The 19,171-nt window shown below is 38.3% G+C and overlaps 3 protein-coding genes across 4 annotated transcripts in view; 1 reads left to right on the forward strand and 2 right to left on the reverse strand.

Moving 5' to 3' along the window:
• Positions 1 to 241: 241 nt before the first annotated feature.
• Positions 242 to 8,555, reverse strand: ubqln4 (ubiquilin 4). The gene is made up of 11 exons (XM_015372393.1): positions 8,367 to 8,555; positions 4,417 to 4,568; positions 4,169 to 4,317; positions 3,827 to 4,089; positions 3,527 to 3,685; positions 3,133 to 3,355; positions 2,234 to 2,373; positions 1,919 to 2,002; positions 1,141 to 1,256; positions 899 to 1,061; positions 242 to 812 (listed from the first exon to the last, which is right to left on the reverse strand). Exons 1-11 carry the CDS (start codon positions 8,511 to 8,513, stop codon positions 660 to 662), a joined length of 1,749 nt encoding a protein of 582 aa, XP_015227879.1. The 5' UTR covers positions 8,514 to 8,555; the 3' UTR covers positions 242 to 659.
• A 1,153-nt stretch (positions 8,556 to 9,708) lies between these two features.
• On the forward strand, positions 9,709 to 12,293 carry LOC107083256 (lens fiber membrane intrinsic protein-like). Of its 2 annotated transcripts, none has more exons than XM_015372293.1 (5): positions 9,709 to 9,940; positions 10,818 to 11,026; positions 11,618 to 11,767; positions 11,868 to 12,002; positions 12,116 to 12,293. In XM_015372293.1, exons 2-5 carry the CDS (start codon positions 10,852 to 10,854, stop codon positions 12,175 to 12,177), a joined length of 522 nt encoding a protein of 173 aa, XP_015227779.1. In that variant the 5' UTR covers positions 9,709 to 9,940; positions 10,818 to 10,851; the 3' UTR covers positions 12,178 to 12,293. The 2 variants fall into 2 exon arrangements, with proteins under 2 accessions (XP_015227779.1, XP_015227778.1); XM_015372292.1 differs by lacking the exon at positions 9,709 to 9,940 and adding an exon at positions 9,976 to 10,150.
• Positions 12,294 to 18,068: 5,775 nt separating this feature from the next.
• The window catches only part of tinagl1 (tubulointerstitial nephritis antigen-like 1), a 29,356-nt gene continuing 28,253 nt past the window's right edge, over positions 18,069 to 19,171 (reverse strand). The window contains exons 11-12 of the mRNA XM_015372267.1: positions 18,956 to 19,001; positions 18,069 to 18,741 (exon numbers count right to left, since the gene is read on the reverse strand). Of these exons, the coding sequence (XP_015227753.1) occupies positions 18,574 to 18,741; positions 18,956 to 19,001 (214 nt within the window). The 3' untranslated portion in view covers positions 18,069 to 18,573. The remainder of the gene's footprint in view (positions 18,742 to 18,955; positions 19,002 to 19,171) is intronic.

Genomic DNA, 19,171 nt, shown 5'->3' on the forward strand with positions numbered 1-19,171 from the left:
ACATCTGGGCACTTTGATCCGGAGAGACAAATTAAAAGTTTTTGAGGATGAAAATGTGGAAGGCGCTTGCAATAAATAGTGAAAGCGGTTGGGCAAAACCAGCTGTGTGTGGAGATGGTTGAGAAGATGGAGGGAAGGAGGCCGGGAAGTCTGAAAGCCTGATGACTTTCAGGATTACGGCCTATAGACCAGAAGACTATACCAACCTGCCTCTTAGGAACGACACAAAGCCAACCGCCTGTCATGTCGCACGTGTTGCATCTGTTTAATGTAAATGTTTGCCTACAGAGTGCTACTTTAGATTGTTGTGAAAGAAAAAATAAATGAAAGAAAAGAAAAAACAAATGGTCGGGAGTCCCTTTCACCTTCACATCAGTACACCCTCTGAGGACAGAGTGGTTCAGTCCGACCCCTACAGCAGAACTTTTCGGGTGAAGCTGGTTGAATGTTGCTGAACATGAAAAGCGAAGGGGGGTGGGGGGAGGGAATGATCTTAGAACAGATGAAGAATGAGGGTCTTTCAGTTCTTGCCCAAATTTCTCCTGCAACATTTGGGACAATACACATACATTTCTGTTGGTTCTCTCTGGATTTTGGGTGTGTTACGTGTTATTCGTGTGTTTGTGAGGATGTCTGCATGTCATTATGGTACTGTATGTTTACGAGGGCTGTGAACCCAGCAGTCTCTCGATAGCGGCATTGATGTCTCCTCCAGTAGCAATGAGGGCCTGCAGGTTGGCCTCACGGTTGATGAAGCCCATGGCGTTCAGCTGGTCGAGCTGGGTCTGGAACCGCACCTCTGGGGTTTGGGTCTAAAGGAAAACAGTCCATAAAGATTTAAATATAACCAACAACATTTCCTGTACCACAACACAATTGTTTTTCTGTGGTTGTGTACCGTTGCGCTTCCTCCTCCACCTCCTCCAGCAAACATCTGGAGCATCTGTTGCATCAGCTGCTGCTGAGCAGGGTTTGTTGCAGCACTGCTGGGGGGAGAGGCAGGGTTCTCTGCGGGAACAGCGCCTGCTGTGGGCACTCCTGGAATTCCACCTGTCATCAAACTGGGTCAAAAGAAAAAAATAATTAAATGAAAAGCCTTTATTTAAAATGTGTATTTGTGCAGGAAAAGAGAAGGCATACCTGGGCATAAGGCCGGGGGCTTCTGTTTGCAGCGTCTGAAGGCCCTGCTGGATCTGCATTAGAGCTTGCATGGCCCGGGGATTGGTCATAACTGAAAGGGCTTCAGGGTTCTGCATCTGAAAAACAGGCACATTTTAGCAGTTTGACCTATAAGACTAAAAAAACAGCTAGATATGGGAAGGATTTGTTAAACATTGTAATATCTTATCCCACTTAGATACAACCTATCAAACGTACATTACGCTGGATCAACAACTGAAACTAAAAGACTTTATATTTCTATTAAAAAACAAATAAAAAAGATAAATATTTGTATGCTGATGAAGGTTCTCAGTCATCCAGGTCATAGTCATTCCGTAAAAATTCAAAAAATATCCACTGGACTTGGTTTTCAAGATATTTTCCGTAAAAATTCAAAAAATATCCACTGGACTTGGTTTTCAAGATTTGAAGACGTTTCGCCACCTCTCCAGGAGGCTTTCTTAATTCAAATGTCTGGATCCCCAGTGACAGATTTTTTTTCTATTTCGTCTTATTCTTATTTTTACTTTAAATTAGTTACAGAAGAAAAACTTAATTGATGAAATTCAGCTTCATAGCAACACTGTGTTAAAATTGGCTTTAAATAAAAGTGGTAGAAGGTGGTAAAAAGAAATGATTTCATTTTCCTAAACAAACAGGATTAAGTTAGTTTAAGGAGCGGCGCAATCAAATTCCTAAGCTGGGAAGGTTGTGATTGAAGAGGGAATGAAAGAAGGAAAAGAAAAAAAAATTATACCTGCTGCAGAAAAACGGGCAGCTGAGCTCTAAACTGTTCCTGCAGCTGTGGGTTTCCAGCAAACAATGGATTATTCATCATTACCTGGATGAGAGAAAAAATATAAGGCATAAATCATGTGGCTGAGTTAGCAGTCTACACTGCCTGAACAGAAATGTTAAATGTTACAGGTTATGTTGGATCGCAAAGAATTTAAACCAGTGTAAGTACAGGAAAAAAAAAAAAAATGGAGAAAGACACATTTGTACCCCAAAGAATGAAAAGGTAATAATGTGCACACATGCATGTGTGTAAATACATCCTTTAGATTCTCACCTGTGAGGCTAACTCTGGGTTTTGAGCCAGTGACTGCATCATGCTGCGCATATACGGGGCAGATAGCATATTCTGCATCAGCTGAGGGTTTTCCGAGATCTGTTGAAGTAGACTTTGCATTCCTGGACTGTTGAACATGCCTGCAGTACAAATGGGAACAGCTTCACAAGTGGACAAATCCAAACAAGGATGTAACGACACACCAAGCTCAGCAGATGAAAAACAGGAAAAATCCAAAACCTGATTCACAGGAATTACAGGATATCACTGCACAATCCTGCTTTAATCACCCTTCAACTGAAAGCTTTAAAACTAAAAACTATAACAAATAACCTGTGGCAAATTTAGCAGATTCAATTTTATGTCTATGAGTTACCATGTATTATTTTGATAAAGTCCCAATGCCTAATATAGTAGTACCCATTTTTTGTATAAATTTTGACAAATAAAATCAAAATTTCAAAGATCCCAGCCTGTGCTTAAAAATGTAAGCAGTTTAGCTCTGGTGTGTTTCTAAATAAAGTGTAGTAAATAAATCCCAGTCACTTTAAATAGCTGTTAAAGACACCTTTGAGTTTTGCATCTATAGAAAGCTGAAAAGGAAATGTTAGGGTGGCAGTAGCTCCTAACTGCTTTATTAATCAACTAAGTTATTATAACACGGTAACAACAAGAACTACTTCATCTCCTACCTTAAAAGAAAAGTCTCTAACATTGACATGAACGTTTGAGGTTAAAGAAAGCACTTCCAGGTATGGGAATCATGAAATTAGTTTACAGTTATAGTTGGCACTTTTAGACAGAATTCTTTAGAGGTGAAATATTGGGAGGGTTTAATTATCTAAATAAGTCAGGTGTGTTATGTTGAAATAAAACACTAGCAAACTCCTCCAGCTCACCATTTCCAAGGCTCCCAGGATTGATGCCGAGAGGGTTGGACACACTCGGGTTGGTGGTCCCCGAAGTACTGGTGCTACCTGTGGTCCCCCCTCCGCTCTCAGATGGGTTCGAAGAATTTGGGGGCCCCCATGGATTAGGTAGGGGCTCTCGGTTCTCTGTCCGCGACGGTTGAGCGCCAGACTCAGAGGATCCACCGAGAGCTGAGAACGGGTTGTTTCCAAACTACAGGAAAATGGTTTCATTGTTACACAGGTTTTCACAAACTTCAACTAATAACAGACTGTTTCAGTGAACCTCCTTGATTGTGCAACAAACTTGGCTAATAAAGCTGGTTCTGAAAACAGATCAAAGTCCTGGCTGACTCAGTGATCTGTAATATTTCCTCACAGATACCTGCTCTCTTGCTGCGCTGAACATGGGCTCCTGGATGTCTGTGTACATCCTCCTCAATGCGTTGTAACCTCCTGGAATGCTCTCCAGGTTGCTCAATGCGCGGTCCTGGTTTCGCATCATTTCTTGCATCATGGCTGGGTTTCTGGCAAGCTCCATGGTCTGGGAGGCAGGATTAAAAGGGAAGGAAAGCATAGCAGACAGAGGCTTTATGAGAAATACTAGACCAAATGTTTATTATGATCGTTATCAGATTGAAGCATCAGAATTTTCCCCAGCTCTTAAAGCTTCATTTTTCTTCACCTGTCGCATGAGTTCAGGATTATTAAGCATATGGGATATCTCAGGGTTGCGCTCCATCAGCTGCTGCATCTGTGGGTTGGCCATGATCATCTGCCTCATCAGGTCGGGGTTGGACATCATGTTCTGTACCAACGGGTTCTCCATGATCTGAGAGAGCATCTCTGGGTTGGACATGAGCTGCCTCTGCATCTGCTGCTGCAGCTCCATGAAATTACCCGAGCCCATACCCAGACCAGATAGACCGGCCAGGTCACCAAAGCCACCTGGAGAGGGTAAACGTTGGTTAGGTATTGAATATTGCCCAGTAGAGTGTTTTTATAAGTAATAAACAGGCTGACTCACTCATTATATTAGGCGTCTGTGTGGGTGCAGGACCTGACCCGGTGGGGCCTGCTGTGGAGGCAGGGTTGGCGGTTGGACTAGAGGTGGAGCTGCTACCTACCTGAGTGGAGGCTGAACTAGAGGCTGAGGTGCTACCGCCATCTGCTGTCCTAAAGAGAAAATTTTAGGGTCACATGAAAAAAGGTTAAAGCAACGGCAATAAATTACATACAAGCCTAAAAAAAATGTCTACAAAACTGCGTCCATACTTGTGTGCCGTTTTAATGACGAGGTGTACTGTCAGGCCATCTTTGATGCCATGCTGGCTCAGACTATCGCCGTCCTTCAAGATCTTCCCTGCAAAAATCAAAACCAGCTGGTCCTGTTTGGCTTTGAATCGCTTTGAGATCTCCTCTTTAAACTGGAAGACAGCAAATACAAAAACAAAACAAAAAAACCATTAAGGCTTTAGAATGAAGTGACAGTAAGATCATTAAAATAGCTCTCCAGTTAAGCTGTTTAGTGTTTTTAATGACGAACAGAAAGGGCTAATTGTTAAAAAAAGAGACACGTAAAAATCCCTTTTGACAGTTGCTATGATTTAAGATATTTCCAAATTCCAACAGTGATCAGTATTTACATGGATTAAAGTCTCCTACAATTGTTTGTTGCTCATTGAGTCACCTGGCTAACAGATGGCTCACAGTCTTCTAGACGCCCATCATTACGAGTTCAATTCATGAACTTTATAGCAACATGACAAGAAATGTAATAAAGCTTTTCTGGTTTTATCTTTAAAATTAAGACATTTCATTTTATTATATACATCAAAAATAATGCATTTGTAAAACCGTCTCAATGTAGTGTCCGATTAAAGAAACTAAGTTGTGTCTCATTTTCCAGTTTTGATCACTTTTTTCTGTTCAAATAGATTGGGCTTTGGATAAATTTTATCCAAAGCCCAATCTTCTGTTTCCATTTAAGTAATGAAAAAAGTTCTGAATATCAAGAATTAATTTTATAACACAAAACGAAACAGAAATTGGGATGTTAAAAACAAAAAAAAAAATGCAAACACTAAAACCAAAGAAAATCAGCAGTGGAACGCTTTGGTGACATCTTGTGGGGGGATAATAGTAACACACCATCACATTTTTATATTTACCAGTGAGCACCACTGGAGGCTGAGGCATATATTACATGTTCCCCACAGATATTAAGTAAAACATATCTAAGCTATAAGTATTTATTGCAGGGAAACAATTGATTTAAACTTAAAAAAAAAAAACATTTTCTGTTTCTGTTTCCATCTGACTGAAACCCTTTAAAGTGGACCCATCTAAACCATACCACGGGAAGTAACTAGAACAAATTCATCATGTGATTAGGTCTTAATATTCAGACCATAGAGACTAACCACAACATCAGCATGATTACCTTAAAAGTTTGATCCATTTGGCAACAAGAAAGTTGATCCAAAGAGTATTTGGATATGACTGTTCTCAGGCTTTAGCAATAGCAAGTTAAATATGATTAACAACTATAAGAAAGGGAAGTCTTTAGTTTAAAAAAAGTTTTTTAATGGTCCTTTTTAATGGTTATAAAAGACAATGCAAAAAATAAAGATTAAAAGCGTAATAGGGGTTAAAAAACAATATATTAAAAACGCAGTTGAATAATAATAGGCCCTTAAAAACAACAGGTACTACAAACAGACCCAATGTATGACCTTATCAGACTGATGTTATTATAGAGAGATAAGGATATAGTTTCTTTCAAAGTAGAGCCCCAGTTAATCTAGATTTATATTAAGGGCATTTATTTATTATAATTTTTACAGTGGTGTCCTAATGTTGCACCCCAGCATTTAGAGCAAGAGGCTCAGGTCTGGACTTTGACTAACGGATTGCAACATCTTTATACTTTTCTTTTTCAGCCATTACGCTGCAGTTTTGCTGTTGGTGTGCTTGGGTTCGTTGTCCTTTTCCATGACTTGATCTCAGGCCAATTCCACCTGTCATCCCTGGGCATTTAGACCACAGAGGTAGTGGATAATGGCCAATGCAGTGACTGCAAGGAGTTTATCCTTTAATGGAATGAAACAAGCCCCTGGATCATGTTAAACTCTTTTAATGAGCTGGGTGTGCTGTCTGTCCAAACAACATTTAACAACTATTCTTAATACTTTTCAGATGCAACTTGCAAACCAATTATTCTATGCAGTTAGATCTTCATCCAATGACTGAAAGCTGATCAACACCTTTGTTGTCTGGTAACTGTCAAAAAAATAAATTGTTTAAAGTTGCCTATTTACAAGTACATGGCTTTTTTTTTTTAAATCAAGCTTTTCTGAAGACAGTTTGTGCTTCACTCTGTTTGAATTTTCAAAGCATTTTGTTTTCACATACAGTGTTCACACAAAATATAATACAGTACATACATTCAGAAGGACAATGTAAACCTGTGAAATTGTGTAATAGTTCCAACAGACTGCCACTGTGGGGCTCTGAGCAAGACCCTTAACCCCCGATTGCTCCCCGGGTGCCCCACGATGGCAGCCCACTGCTCCCCAAGGGGAAGGGTTAAATGCAAAGGTAAATTTCTCCAATGTGAAATCAATAACATTACGTTTTTTATTTATTTATTATTATTCCAGCTGTCAAACTGTATAAGTTAAAATAATTATTTATGATAAAATTAGGTTAAAAAAATCACAATGTATTTTAGTTCTTTATTTCTATCTGCAAAGTTTGTGTACATAAAAAAGCTACCAGGTAAATACAGAGCAATGTGGGTCTTAAAAAAAAACCCATATAAAATAAAAACAATAATTGTGGCAAATTGGAACTCAATATAGAAAAGTTGGATCAATCTCTTTCCTAACAACCCATTTGATGGCTGTTCCAGGGATTTTGGAGAATAGAAAGCATTTGTTGTTTGTAATTTGTTAAATAAAATCTACTTTATTTAATGGTATTCTCCAATCTCTAATTTCTCTAATAAGTATTAAATCTTGCTCTCACTTTGGTCTTCATACCCTAAAATTTACTACATTTCTCTATGTTTACGATGCAAAATACGACAGCTGATGTGGAGTCTTCAGCAACAGGTGGGGAAGGGTTGGCTCTGCAGATTGAGAAAGCTACAGTCTGATATTTGTTTTCTATTGGATACCAAATTTTAGGAGCAGGATGATGGCAAAATGTATTGGTTGTAAAAACAAAGCTTTTAAAGACCTTCACAGCCATGCTCTGAGGTTTAAGTCAATCTAAAAGTTTCTAAAACTGGTCAAATATGTTTCATTTAGATATGTTTGTAAGAGGACCTTCTTAAAGACAGCATTTTTTTTTTTTGTTTGTTTCAGTAAAGTATGTTATTAGAGCTAAACGGAAATTAAAGTGGCATGCCTATACTTTAGGAAGTCCTTTCTGAGTCACCCTATTGTCAAAAGCCATTTAATTTAAACAGTGTTTGTGATATTATATTGATTTAATAGTAAATATATAGAATAGTTTAAAAAATATATATATATAATAAAAAGCATATGAAATACCCGAAATGTAGCAGATGGTATTATCTATTATTAACTAAGAAGCTGCACTAATAAGCCGCGCTGAGTAACCTGCTTTGGATGTGATAACATTAAAGCTCCCTGTGTTTCCAGCTGGGGCCGTCACCAAGCCAACAGCAGCACTGAGAATACTAGAAATCCCCAAGAAGCCTGAATGACTCAGGAGCAGCAATGAGAATGTTCTAGACTCAAAGCCAGTTTGGACTTTATAATGAGGTTATGAAGCTAAAGTAGGAAATGAAAGCGATACACAATTGATCAGCTATCTGTAACCACTTCCATGGTTCTGTCTGAGTGTTACGGCTTCTCACAGTTAGCACCGTAAAGCGCACCCGTCAGCTGACACTTGTTTAGCTACATAGTAGGTCCGAATAACAAGCTAACTTAGCTCCCCAGCTAGCTGTTAACTGGCTAACCGGTTAGCAATTTCCGAATCTTGGCGCCGTTATTTCAAAGAGATAATCACACAAACAACGCAACCAACCAAATGGCAGTCTAATTAATAATATATTGATTTTAATTAGCCGTTTTTATGTTAGACAGTCCCAGTTAGCCGGTAAGACTGGTGACACATGCTAACGGTTTAGCTTTGTAGCCGAAGTTGTGGGCATGACGTTAGAGCGAAGCGGTGAACAGCATCCGACCAACCTGAGTGACAGAGGCGTCCTCTGCGATGGCGATCTCTTCCTTGTCCTTAGGTGTTTTCACTGTGACCTTAATAATCGTCCCCTCTGAGGCTTCGGGTTTATTATTATTGTTGTTGTTAACAGGATCTGCGGCGCCTTGCTCAGCCATCTTTACTCCGCCGATGGATCAGCTCGGGTCTAATGTTTGCTTCCGGTTCAAACCAAGTCCAACCAGGTTCAACCGATTTTTTTTCTTTTTTTTTCTTTTTTCTCCCCCGGTCGATCCAAGTAGTTCCTGTAGGATGTCGTCTGTGAAACGCTTGCAAAATAAATTGTTAAAATATATTAAATTGTTCTAACAAAAAATATAAGTTGACACAGTGTAAGCCATTGTATGAGCTATACGCTGTTTTTAAAAGGGCTACATTTATGGGATATTGTTAAGGTCAATAATTTTTCAAATCAACCGACTGAAAACATTTTCTTACAAAAAATTAAAATAATAATACAAAAATAAAAAAAATCACTTTTTGATCTCTCTCTGTTTGGAATATTACAAATAAAAATGTTATAACACTGCCAAGCCTCCTTTTTCCTAATAATTGTGACATATTGTTGCCAAGATTTTTTAAATCAATACCTAACCTACCCAAAATCAGTGAGGATTGGAGATTTATTGTTCATTTTATCTTTGATTTGACTCATTTTTTTGTCTGTATGTATTAAATCTTTTTTATTTTGTACTGCAAAGCGTCCATCTTTTCAGAGTATATGTTTGTTTGCATTTTTTGCACTCAGACAGTTTTTTCCCTTTATAGTCATTTTTTCAGGCTTAACATATGTTTTCATTAGGTTTTTCCATAATTATCATACATGTAATCTTTTTATGCATTGTTTTTTGCTGCTTTTAACCTCTTCTTTCTGTTTTCCCTTTAATTGAAAATGTTTCTCATTCCCGTCAGTATTAAGCCCATAGAAATTAGCCTTGTGTCAGTGGTTCTTTGTTTAGAATTCGATAAAGTGAACTAAATGATATTTCTATTCTTTTTTTTTTTCTTTTTAGATAATTAATTGGTAGCTTAAAGTATGTATTAGAGTAAAATTAATGTTTTTAGCTTTGAACCCTCCTGTGTTGCCCCCATTCCACAGGGCATTCACTTTTTATGTGACTCCCCTTTGGAGCAGACCTGAAAGAAAAGTGTTTATTTCAGCAAATTGCATTGACACTGTTAGTCCTGCATATCTATGCACATCCCCAGTTCTGGAATATACCATTTAAAAACAAACAAATGTCCCCATCTCCAAAAAAAGGTTCAAGAACCGCTGAATTACCCCTTCACTAAGGCCCCGTTAGGGATTCACTAACATGCACAGGTCACATGCACTGTAGGGTTCTCATTCAAGTACAGCCATCACCAGTGCTGGCGCTAAAAGCTTTTGCCTCCATCAACAAAAGAATAAAAGAGAATAACCCTTTTGCTTGTTAAACTCTCTTCTCGTACCTCCCTCCCAACGAGAGCAAGAGCCCTCTCTGTTTTTCATTCTTTACCTCTGCAAGGTGGGACGTCGAGAGAGAGAAAAGTTTCCAGAAGCAAGGTAAGGGAGTGTTTCTGAGTGTGATTCCAACAACCATATCTGAGCAGGATTGGACAGAGGATGGCAGAATAAGATTTAACCTGACAGTACTGATATATGACAACAAACAGGGTTAGGATACAGTGCCATAAAAGTGGCTTTTAAGCAAGTTTGGTTTAGCTTGGTTTAGTCGTGTTCATCTTTTGGAGCAATGTCTTCGATTAAGCAGAGGTAAAAATAGTTTCTGATGATTTAGTGTGCAATGATAACGGTTGTCTTGCAAATAGAGAGAAAGTTTTGATTATTTTATAATAGACCTATAGGCAGAAAACATTTTTTTCCAATTTTTATGATTGGCCTTGGATTGATTTTATCATCAGTTTGTACCAAACATTTCTCAGTTATGCATAAATATTTCTTCTTTTTGCCAGATCTTTCTGAAAACTGCTTGATAATCTGCTGCTGGTATATGTTTTCATATTAAGAATTTGTATTCTATAGACAAATGTTTACCTTTTCAAATCACAAATGTGAAAATGTTTCAAATCTTGTATTTTAGTTTAGTTTATTTTAGTTTTTATGGGAGAAACATATACATTATCATGGATAAATAACATGTAAGGGAAGGTTACCAAAAATCCTCAAAGGGCTTAAAAGTGGTAACCCCCATTAAAAAAGTTTGTCTTTAACCATTAATTGAAAAATGTACATCTTATGTAGATAATAGGGTTACAATACAACAAGTCTAATAGAAGCTGCTACAAGGGAAAAGGCAGTCATTTCTTAGGAGACGTTTTGATTTTAAACTGATTTTGTGAGACCTCAGTAAAGGTTAATACTTAGTTTTGTTAAACAAGTTGTTCTTTAGTGTCTGCAGTTTGCCTCTGTTCTTGCACAGTTCCCCTGGTGCTGCCCCGTTATCTCAGCTCAAGATGTACAGCTTCATGGGTGGGGGTTTGTTATGTGCCATCGTCGGTAACATCCTGCTGGTGGTCTCCACGGCCACCGACTACTGGATGCAGTATCGTCTGTCTGGAAACTATGCCCACCAGGGTCTCTGGAGGTACTGCATGTCCAACAAGTGCTACATGCAGACTGACAGCATAGGTAAGGGTTCTTTCTGTTTGGAGATATATATATATATATATATATATATATATATATATATATATATATATATATATATATATATATATATATATATAGTTTGTAGACTTTTCTCTGTTGTTTTTTATTATTTTTGATGTGACAATTATTTTTGATTGATTCTTTCTTAACAAATATTTCAAACAAACAATATTATACATAATAAACATTTTTTTAACACCATAAAGCTTACTGACTTACTGACTAATAAGGATTATTGGATTATTTAAATTTTCTTGTTTAAAACTCCCTAACTTACCATGCATGTTTTCACTGGATATCTAAACTGCTTGCTTTTGCTGAAAAATACATTTTCTGAATTATTAATTCATTGAATATTATCCATATTATTATTGTAAGGCACCACATAATCAAAAAGTTGAACCACCTTAAAGTTTTTTGACATATTGATCTGCATGACTTTCATGATCTGGCACTTACAGTATAGCACTTATTTTATTCATTTTATATTCTATTTGTGTTTCTTTTTAGGATGAACTAATTATGATGAGGGTATACTTTCAAATAACATTTCTTTGTGCTTCTTCCCAGGCTACTGGAATGCCACCAGGGCCTTCATGATTCTGTCAGGAATGTCCTGCTTTGCAGGCATTATCGCCAGCATCATGTCATTTTCACATTTCTCCTCCTTTGAAAGATTCAACCGCTCCTTTGCTGCAGGAATCATGTTTTTTATCTCCAGTGAGTTTTTCTATTATTTCACAATATTATAAAGTCAAACTCGATATCTTGAAATGTAAATGGGCCACAGAAAGACTGATATGTACATTTTGATTCTCAGCTTTCTTTGTACTACTGGCTATGGCCATCTACACTGGTGTGACGGTGAACTTCCTAGGAAAGCGCTTTGGTGACTGGCGTTTCTCCTGGTCATACATCTTGGGCTGGGTGGCCATGCTCATGACATTCTTTGCAGGTGTGAATTGACAAAATGTATTATTACTTAAAACTTAATCTCTTCATCCTATGAGGTATTAGCCAGGCTATTAATGCAAACTATCAAACCAATATAAGTACTGTCTGTTGCAGGTATTTTCTACATATGCGCCTACAGAATATATGAGGGCAGGAGAGGAACTAGTCCACGCTAGATGTCTGCAGAAATCAAAGGACACTCTTTGTTTGGATCAACAAGCAGACAGCATCAAGGCACACCCAATAAAGACACAACATCCAATGGAGATACTTTGATGCTCTGCTTGACTTGTTTTTGCCAGCAGATGGCAGCACTAGCTCAGCCTACCATGGCCTCAATCTGTGGCAATTTTTTTTTGTATATTTATACTTAATTAGAATATTGCATTGAATAAGCTAACAAACGTGTTATAGAGAGAGGTTTTTTTTTTATCATTAATGTATAATCTGAATTATTTGAACCTCATATGATGAAGACACAATATCTCAATGCACAGTCTTTTACTGAGAAATACTCTGAGGGAGCATTTATTGTGTAATTTGAATTAAATAACAAAGGTCTGTGTGCTGTATGCTTGTCTTGTGCCTGTTGCCTTTAATAATTTTAAACAAAGTAGGTAAAAGCAATAATTAGAGATAGCTTTGAGGTTTCTGGGAAAGGCTTTAGCTTCAGTCCAGCAGGATGTTCTTATCATCTTCCTGCTTCCAGACTCTGCTTTGCCTTTAGATTGATGGTAAAAGAAAAAAGTGGACAGAGCTGTTTGTGATAACTACATTAAACTCTCAAGTAGAACATGTGGAGAAGATCATGTTCCCATATCGGGGAAACCTGGGTGGGGGTCTCCAGCTACTGATTATCTAACTTCTTTTTTGAGTAGATGCAGCTTCCTCCTCATGCCTGGTATTTGTTCAATTCCCTTCATCAGCCCAGAGAAAGTGAGAGCGGAGGCTGAGGTAATGACTAGTTTGGCTATTTTGTGACACAGAAACTGACATGTAAAGACGTCTGCACACAGATCCAGTATTTCATACTTGCTGAAAATGGCTGCTGTAAATAGATAAACTATCTAATAAATCAAATTATCCAGTAAGTGCAGTCTAGAAAATACAGCAACAAAGCTATATATTTTATTTTAGTTATCTCTTTAATCTTGAGTAATATTATTTATCGTGGTGAATGGGGGTTGGGGGCGTGTTGACATGCACATTAGCCCAGGCATTTACCTGACAAGGCGCCGTTCGCATGCATCTGACTCTGGCACCAGTGACACTTACAAAATTAACTTAAAGGATATTTTTTAAATAAAAAAATCATAATACATTCCCTATCACTAATAGAAAATCAGTGCCTAAACAGAAAACAATAATTAAAACTCAATCTGGTATGTTTTCATGTTTCCTACTGAATACATTATGATGAAAATATTATTTCTTATAAAGCACTATTCAAAGTTCCTTAAATGACGGGAAAAATATATATTGTCAAAAGTATTTGCTAACCTGCTTTGACTCATATATTAACAAATAACATCCCGCTCTTAATCCATATGGGTTCAATATAATGTTAGCCCATCCTTTGCAGCTGAAACAGCAGCTTTTCCTGGAATGCTATTGATGATGTTTAGGAATGAGTTTATGCAAATGTTTTTATCATGTTTCCAGAAGTACATTTGTGAGGTCACAGACTCATGCTGGATGAGACGGTCTGGTTCTCAGTCTAATTAATTCTGAAGGTGTCATTTTGGGTTAAGGTCAGCAGTCTATGAAGGGCAGTGAAATTCATCCACATCAACCTCTCTTATCCAAGTCTTTTTGGGCCTTACTTTGTTCCCTAATGAACTTTCATTCTGGAAGCGATCAGCTCCAGACTTTTCCTACAAAGTTGAGAACATGCGATTGTACAAACTCTCTTGGTTTGTTGAGGCATTTGGAGTTCCTGTCAAAAGATCAAAGCGCCAAAGCCCATTTTCTGGAAAACAGCCCCTCAAAACATCCCCCCCTCCATCAGCTGCTGGTCTGCTGCCTCCCTCTACTGGTGAAATTACGTGCTCGCCCCCAGTTGGCTATAGTTTTCTGCACATGCGCTCTTTCGGGCGTATATGTGTGGTGAGCTATAGTTTCAGACAGTCGTTGAAGCTCACTTTTACAACCCCGGTTCTATAAAAATGGCCGAGGGTCGTAAGAGAAAAAGTGTCTACGAAGAAGGGAAAGGCCTCAGAAGAGAGAAACAAGAGCAGAGTGTTTTTGGGAAATTCTTTCACACAATGGCGTACGCTGAAAGCACAGGTCAGGCTTCTTACTGAGGCCTCGGTTGCGAAGTTTCTACTCGACAAGTAAAGTTTGGCATGCTATTTGGAAAAATCCATTTCACATCACTGCTGGAAATGGGCTCGTGCACGGGTTTAATAGGCATTCCCTCTCAGGGGCGGGTACAGGGTTGTGCATGTGCATTTATTTTTTTAAGTTGAAAGGGTGGGATAAAAAAAAAAAAAGCAAAAATCTTCCACTATACCTTTAAAGTTTTACAGGTACTGCATAGATTGAATTAAGGACACCTGGGCTCACTGCCACAATTAGTAACATTTGGAAATTGGTGAGAAAACTTGAGCAGTTCTGAAGAACTTTTAGGTCTGGTCGATTTTGGCTCCCCTAGTGGACAAAGCTGTATGGTTTTGCCTGAAGTAAGACAGCATTTCCCATGATGACCAGGAGCTAGAGATTGTCCAATTCGAAATCGGCCCTTGACAGCACTGCCTACCTAGCTGACCCACACAGAGATAAAAGCTGGCACAAGGATTCAGTCAGGGCTGTTGTACTTCATGTTAAGTATGCCATAGCTTACCCTTACTTTACACTCAAAAAAAAAAAAAAAAAAACGTCCATTGACTTTCATTGGATTATTTTGCACTCTGAGTGGACACAGAACAAGGACAGATATTAAAATGTACATTTTGTCCAGGAATAAAACTGAAGCGTCACTGTTATGTTTCAGCAGCTTTTTTTCCTGTCTCAATCTTGGCTTTTTTTTTATCTTAACACACAGCTTCAGTAGGAGACATTCAATAGTCACGTCAGTAATCCCTCCATTATGTGCTGCATTGCACATTGCTTGACCATCCAGACATCACTCCGTGCTTTTCCATCTTTCTGCCAATTCATGCCTGAAGCGGAGACGAAAAGACCTTAAAGATCACAAGACAGGATGAGAAAGACATTCCTTTTGAAGTCAAAGCAAAAGCACAGCCAGGATGTAATCTAAGATACAAGGAAATAACAAACTGAGTTTTTCTTTTCAAGTTAGATGAAGCTGAATAAAGAAGAAATAATGATAAAGGAACATTTAAGGGATCTTTTTTTCAAAAGAAAGGCAGGTGAGACTTTAATCCATTATTGTGGTGGTTTTACATACAGTCAAATACTAAAGCGTTTCCACAGTTTGTCAGGTTACAACCACAAACTTCAATGTGTTCAGTTGTGATTTAAGGTAAATGATCAAAGTACAACATAACTGTATCTTCAAAGAAAGTTTCACATGATTTTCAAACTTTGACACAAAGAAAAATCTGAATATCTGTGTGATGTATTTAAGTTCAACCCTCTCATTCTGTTACCGCTTAATACAATCCACTGCAACCAAATACCTTCAAAGGTTAATCTAAGTAGAGTCCTCCTGTCTGTGATTTATTCAAAGTAAAAATATGGCTTATCAGTAAAGACCTCAAATGTTTGGTAGAGAACAATATTGGGCATCATGAAGACCAAGAAACACAGCAGAAAGGTCAGAAGGAGAAGTGATCATTTTAAAAGAAGATGTATTTTTTTACAACAAAATCCACTCTCAACTGCCGTCCAGCCTTCCTGGAAGAGTAGAACATATTAAAATCTTTAAAATGAAACCTTGTTTTCTTCAAGCCAAGATGTGAAAAAAGCTGCTCTGGTCAGAGGAGACCATAATTTCAGTTTTTGATCAATAAAATGTGTATCCATTGTAAAACATGGCGGTGGAATCATCATGTTGTAGGGATGTTTTTCTTAAGCAGGAATAGAACTGAGAACTTGAGGCAATACTGATTTCCCTGCTGTACAAAACAGACATAATTTTCTTTCTACTTCGCAATTATGCTGAAGTTTGTGTTGGACTATCGCATAATATCTTAATAAATACAAGTTCACCTGAAAAAATGAAAAAGTTCAAGGAGTGTGAATACCTGCACAGCACCGTTTAACATAAAACATTTAAAGACAAATACAGAAGCACAGAGGGAGATTTAGCAGCAAGTGATCAAAACCTTTTAAAACTAAAAAAGCTTGACATAAAAGTAGAAGAAGAGATTTGAGGAGTTTCATACACAGATTTTTTAAAAACATATATATAAAATATAATTTTAATGTATGAACACAACAAAAACTGTAACATTATACACAGAACAGTTACTGTAATTGAAACAATGAATTTGCAGAGAATAGCTCTGCCTCAACAAGGTTCTGCAGCCACTAACCTTTTTATTAGAATTGGTAGGATCAAGAATCTTTGCTTTCATTTATAAATTAATTGCTGCATTGAGGTTTAGATAACAGCCAAACCATTTACCGTATTTTCGCAACTATAAGGCGCATATAAACATCTTTTTTTCCCCTCAAAATGTGCGGCGCGCCCTATAGTGCGGTGCGCCCTATGTGTGTTGTTACTGTGGACGTTTGAGACCACCATGAGAACGTTAAAGGGGGAAGTGTGGGCGTGGATTGTGTATAAAAGAACAGGTATGTGCTTTATGCAGAACTCCTCATCTCCTCATTGAGGAGATGATGAAAGAGTGGCTGAGGGAGGTGTATGTAAGGAGACCAGGTAACTTTTTCCACTCATCACCATTGCTGTTAATCTGTGACTCCATGCGTGCCCATCTCACAGGCGATGTGAAAAACATGTTGAAAAAAATTAACGCTGTGCTTGCTGTTATTCCGGGAGGTCTGACAAAGGAACTTCAACCGGTCGACATCGGTGTGAACCGGCCATTCAAAGTAATGCTGCTTTCACACCGGACGCAGCAAGAGCAGCAAAACTGCGTCTGCTGCTTTATTTTTGCTGCTTGTACCAGTTAGTTCTGACGCGCGGCTGAAGCAGCTGTGCTGCTCTGGCTGCGAGGTGCAAAAGTGTGTCTGATGCGAGTTGGGCGGAGCTACTCTATCCTTTCTTTGCCTTGCAGCTATATTTGCTGTGATCAGTGGGAATAAAGTAGTTTTAATATGTTTTTAAGTGAGAAAGTCCACCTGAAAACCTAATCACTGCAGTCAGTTCATCCAGATTACTATCCTGCCTTCCAATATTTTTTCTGTTGGAGCCACTCAGACCCCTACATACAGCGGTGCGCTGTCAATAGGAATCCCATTCATCAGCAGCCTCTGGCCGGGTCGCCTCCTCGCGGTTTACTGCGGCAGCTGGTAGGTGTTTTTCATCTAAATAATCTAAACTGCAGGCACCAGGATAATAAAAGCGAACATATTCTGCCGGCAGATTTCTGCATTTTAAGTTAATTTATGTGTCAATAAACTGTTTCAGAGGAGTGATCACAGCGCTCTGTGTCATCAGCGATGTGTCTGTCTCACGGCCAGCTCCCAGGTTTGATTAATACTTTGTAATAAATACATGAATAAAGCACAAACATACTCAGTTTTGCTCCCGCTCTATTTTTAAATACGCAGTAGAGGTCTTTAAACGTAATAGAGTATATGTACCGGTATATAAAACCTGCTCCCTATAATCCGGTGCGCCTTATGTGTGTGTTAAATACAGTAATGGCACACATAACTGAGACTGCGCCTTTTAGTACGGTGCGCCTTATGGTCGTGAAAATATGGTAGGTGTATAGAGTAACAACTCTTAGCTGCATTTCTTTTTTTCATAGAAATTTTGAAAAGGGACAACTATTTTAAAACATCTGATATATTAAATGTCCTGTTGTCTCGATCATTCAAAATCTCTGTGGGAAGCCTGCTATATGTGTCACAGCCATAGAAGGGTTCAAATGCTTTCGTTACATAAGCTGACAGCCTAAGTCATTGGGTCTTCTATTGTATTGTGTACTATCAGGTTGCATCGTTAAGCAGGGCATGTTCTACTTACAGGGACTCACGTCTGGTAATCTGACTCTTAAGTTTCCATTTACTCCAGTCCCGCTCTTAGTGTCCATTTTATCTGGATTATAGATTTAGAGCCATCAGAGCCTAAAATATGAAGGTAGTAGAGTGAATTTCTTCATCCATCATCACCTCTGATATGAGCTTGGTCCGTCAGAAGCCATTAGGATTCTGGATGTGTGATCTTTGGAGCAGAAGTTACTCAAGGTGTGCAAGGCAAAGCGGATAAGCTTCTAATTATTTCTTTTTGTTTGTTTTTTTGGTGCCATCAACCTTGAGCTAGAGAGAAACATTCAGAAGTTTGCTCTGCTGAAAAAGGATTTCCTTGGTGTTTTTATAGATCCCCTATTATACGGTTTCAGCTTGTTGGTGAAGGAACATGATAATGTTCTCCACTGTGGAGCAAAAAAAGCAGGGATCAGCAGCAATGAAGTCTTTTAAATGTGCCTGCGGCGATGATGGTGGTGATGATTGCGCATGTCTTCCATGGTGATTCTGCCCCACGCGCTGATCACAAATGTTTCAATTTCGCACTCATTGTCTCCTCGAGCGATACGGAAGTAGCCATCCTCCCCCCAGTTCTTTCCCCAGGAGTTGGCAGCGATCTGAGGATAAAATACATCACTCAGCATCTTCACGAATAGCTCAACATGGAAATGTAAAAATGTCTTTAGAAAATAAGGTTTTAATTTCTTCCCATTGGAAAACAGTGGTGCAGTGACAATGAAAAATATCAATGCGGCATTCTTTTATTATGAGAATGATAATAAGCCCTTGGAATAGGCTTTGTGTAATAAAAAAAAAGAAAAGAAATAATACCCAATATTTCCTTGGTGTCCCATTGTAGTCTCTGTCCTCTCCCCACCTGTGCACAAAGCAAAATGAGAAATAAGACACATGCACACACAGATTTTAATCTTTTTTATAGATACAAATCTAAAACACTATGGCATAACATACAGTAGCTGTAAACACACACACACACACAAACATACATACATACATATATTATATATATATATATATATATATATA

The sequence above is a fragment of the Cyprinodon variegatus genome, unplaced genomic scaffold, assembly GCF_000732505.1.
Source record: "Cyprinodon variegatus isolate N-32 unplaced genomic scaffold, C_variegatus-1.0 Scaffold71, whole genome shotgun sequence".
In the NCBI taxonomy this organism is placed as follows: Eukaryota; Metazoa; Chordata; class Actinopteri; order Cyprinodontiformes; family Cyprinodontidae; genus Cyprinodon; species Cyprinodon variegatus.

What these genes read in the sequence shown, in the direction of transcription:
- ubqln4 (XM_015372393.1), bottom strand. Translation starts at nt 8,513, where the DNA reads ATGGCTGAGCAAGGCGCCGCAGATCCTGTTAACAACAACAATAATAAT. An exon ending in ATCCTGAACTCATGCGACAG is followed by an intron (nt 3,686 to 3,826) that starts GTGAAGAAAAAT and finishes CCTGCCTCCCAG; the next exon opens with ACCATGGAGCTTGCCAGAAA. An exon ending in GTGGAGGAGGAAGCGCAACG is followed by an intron (nt 813 to 898) that starts GTACACAACCAC and finishes GTTTTCCTTTAG; the next exon opens with ACCCAAACCCCAGAGGTGCG.
- LOC107083256 (XM_015372292.1), top strand. Translation starts at nt 10,131, where the DNA reads ATGTCTTCGATTAAGCAGAG. An exon ending in CATGCAGACTGACAGCATAG is followed by an intron (nt 11,027 to 11,617) that starts GTAAGGGTTCTT and finishes GCTTCTTCCCAG; the next exon opens with GCTACTGGAATGCCACCAGG. An exon ending in GCTCATGACATTCTTTGCAG is followed by an intron (nt 12,003 to 12,115) that starts GTGTGAATTGAC and finishes TGTCTGTTGCAG; the next exon opens with GTATTTTCTACATATGCGCC.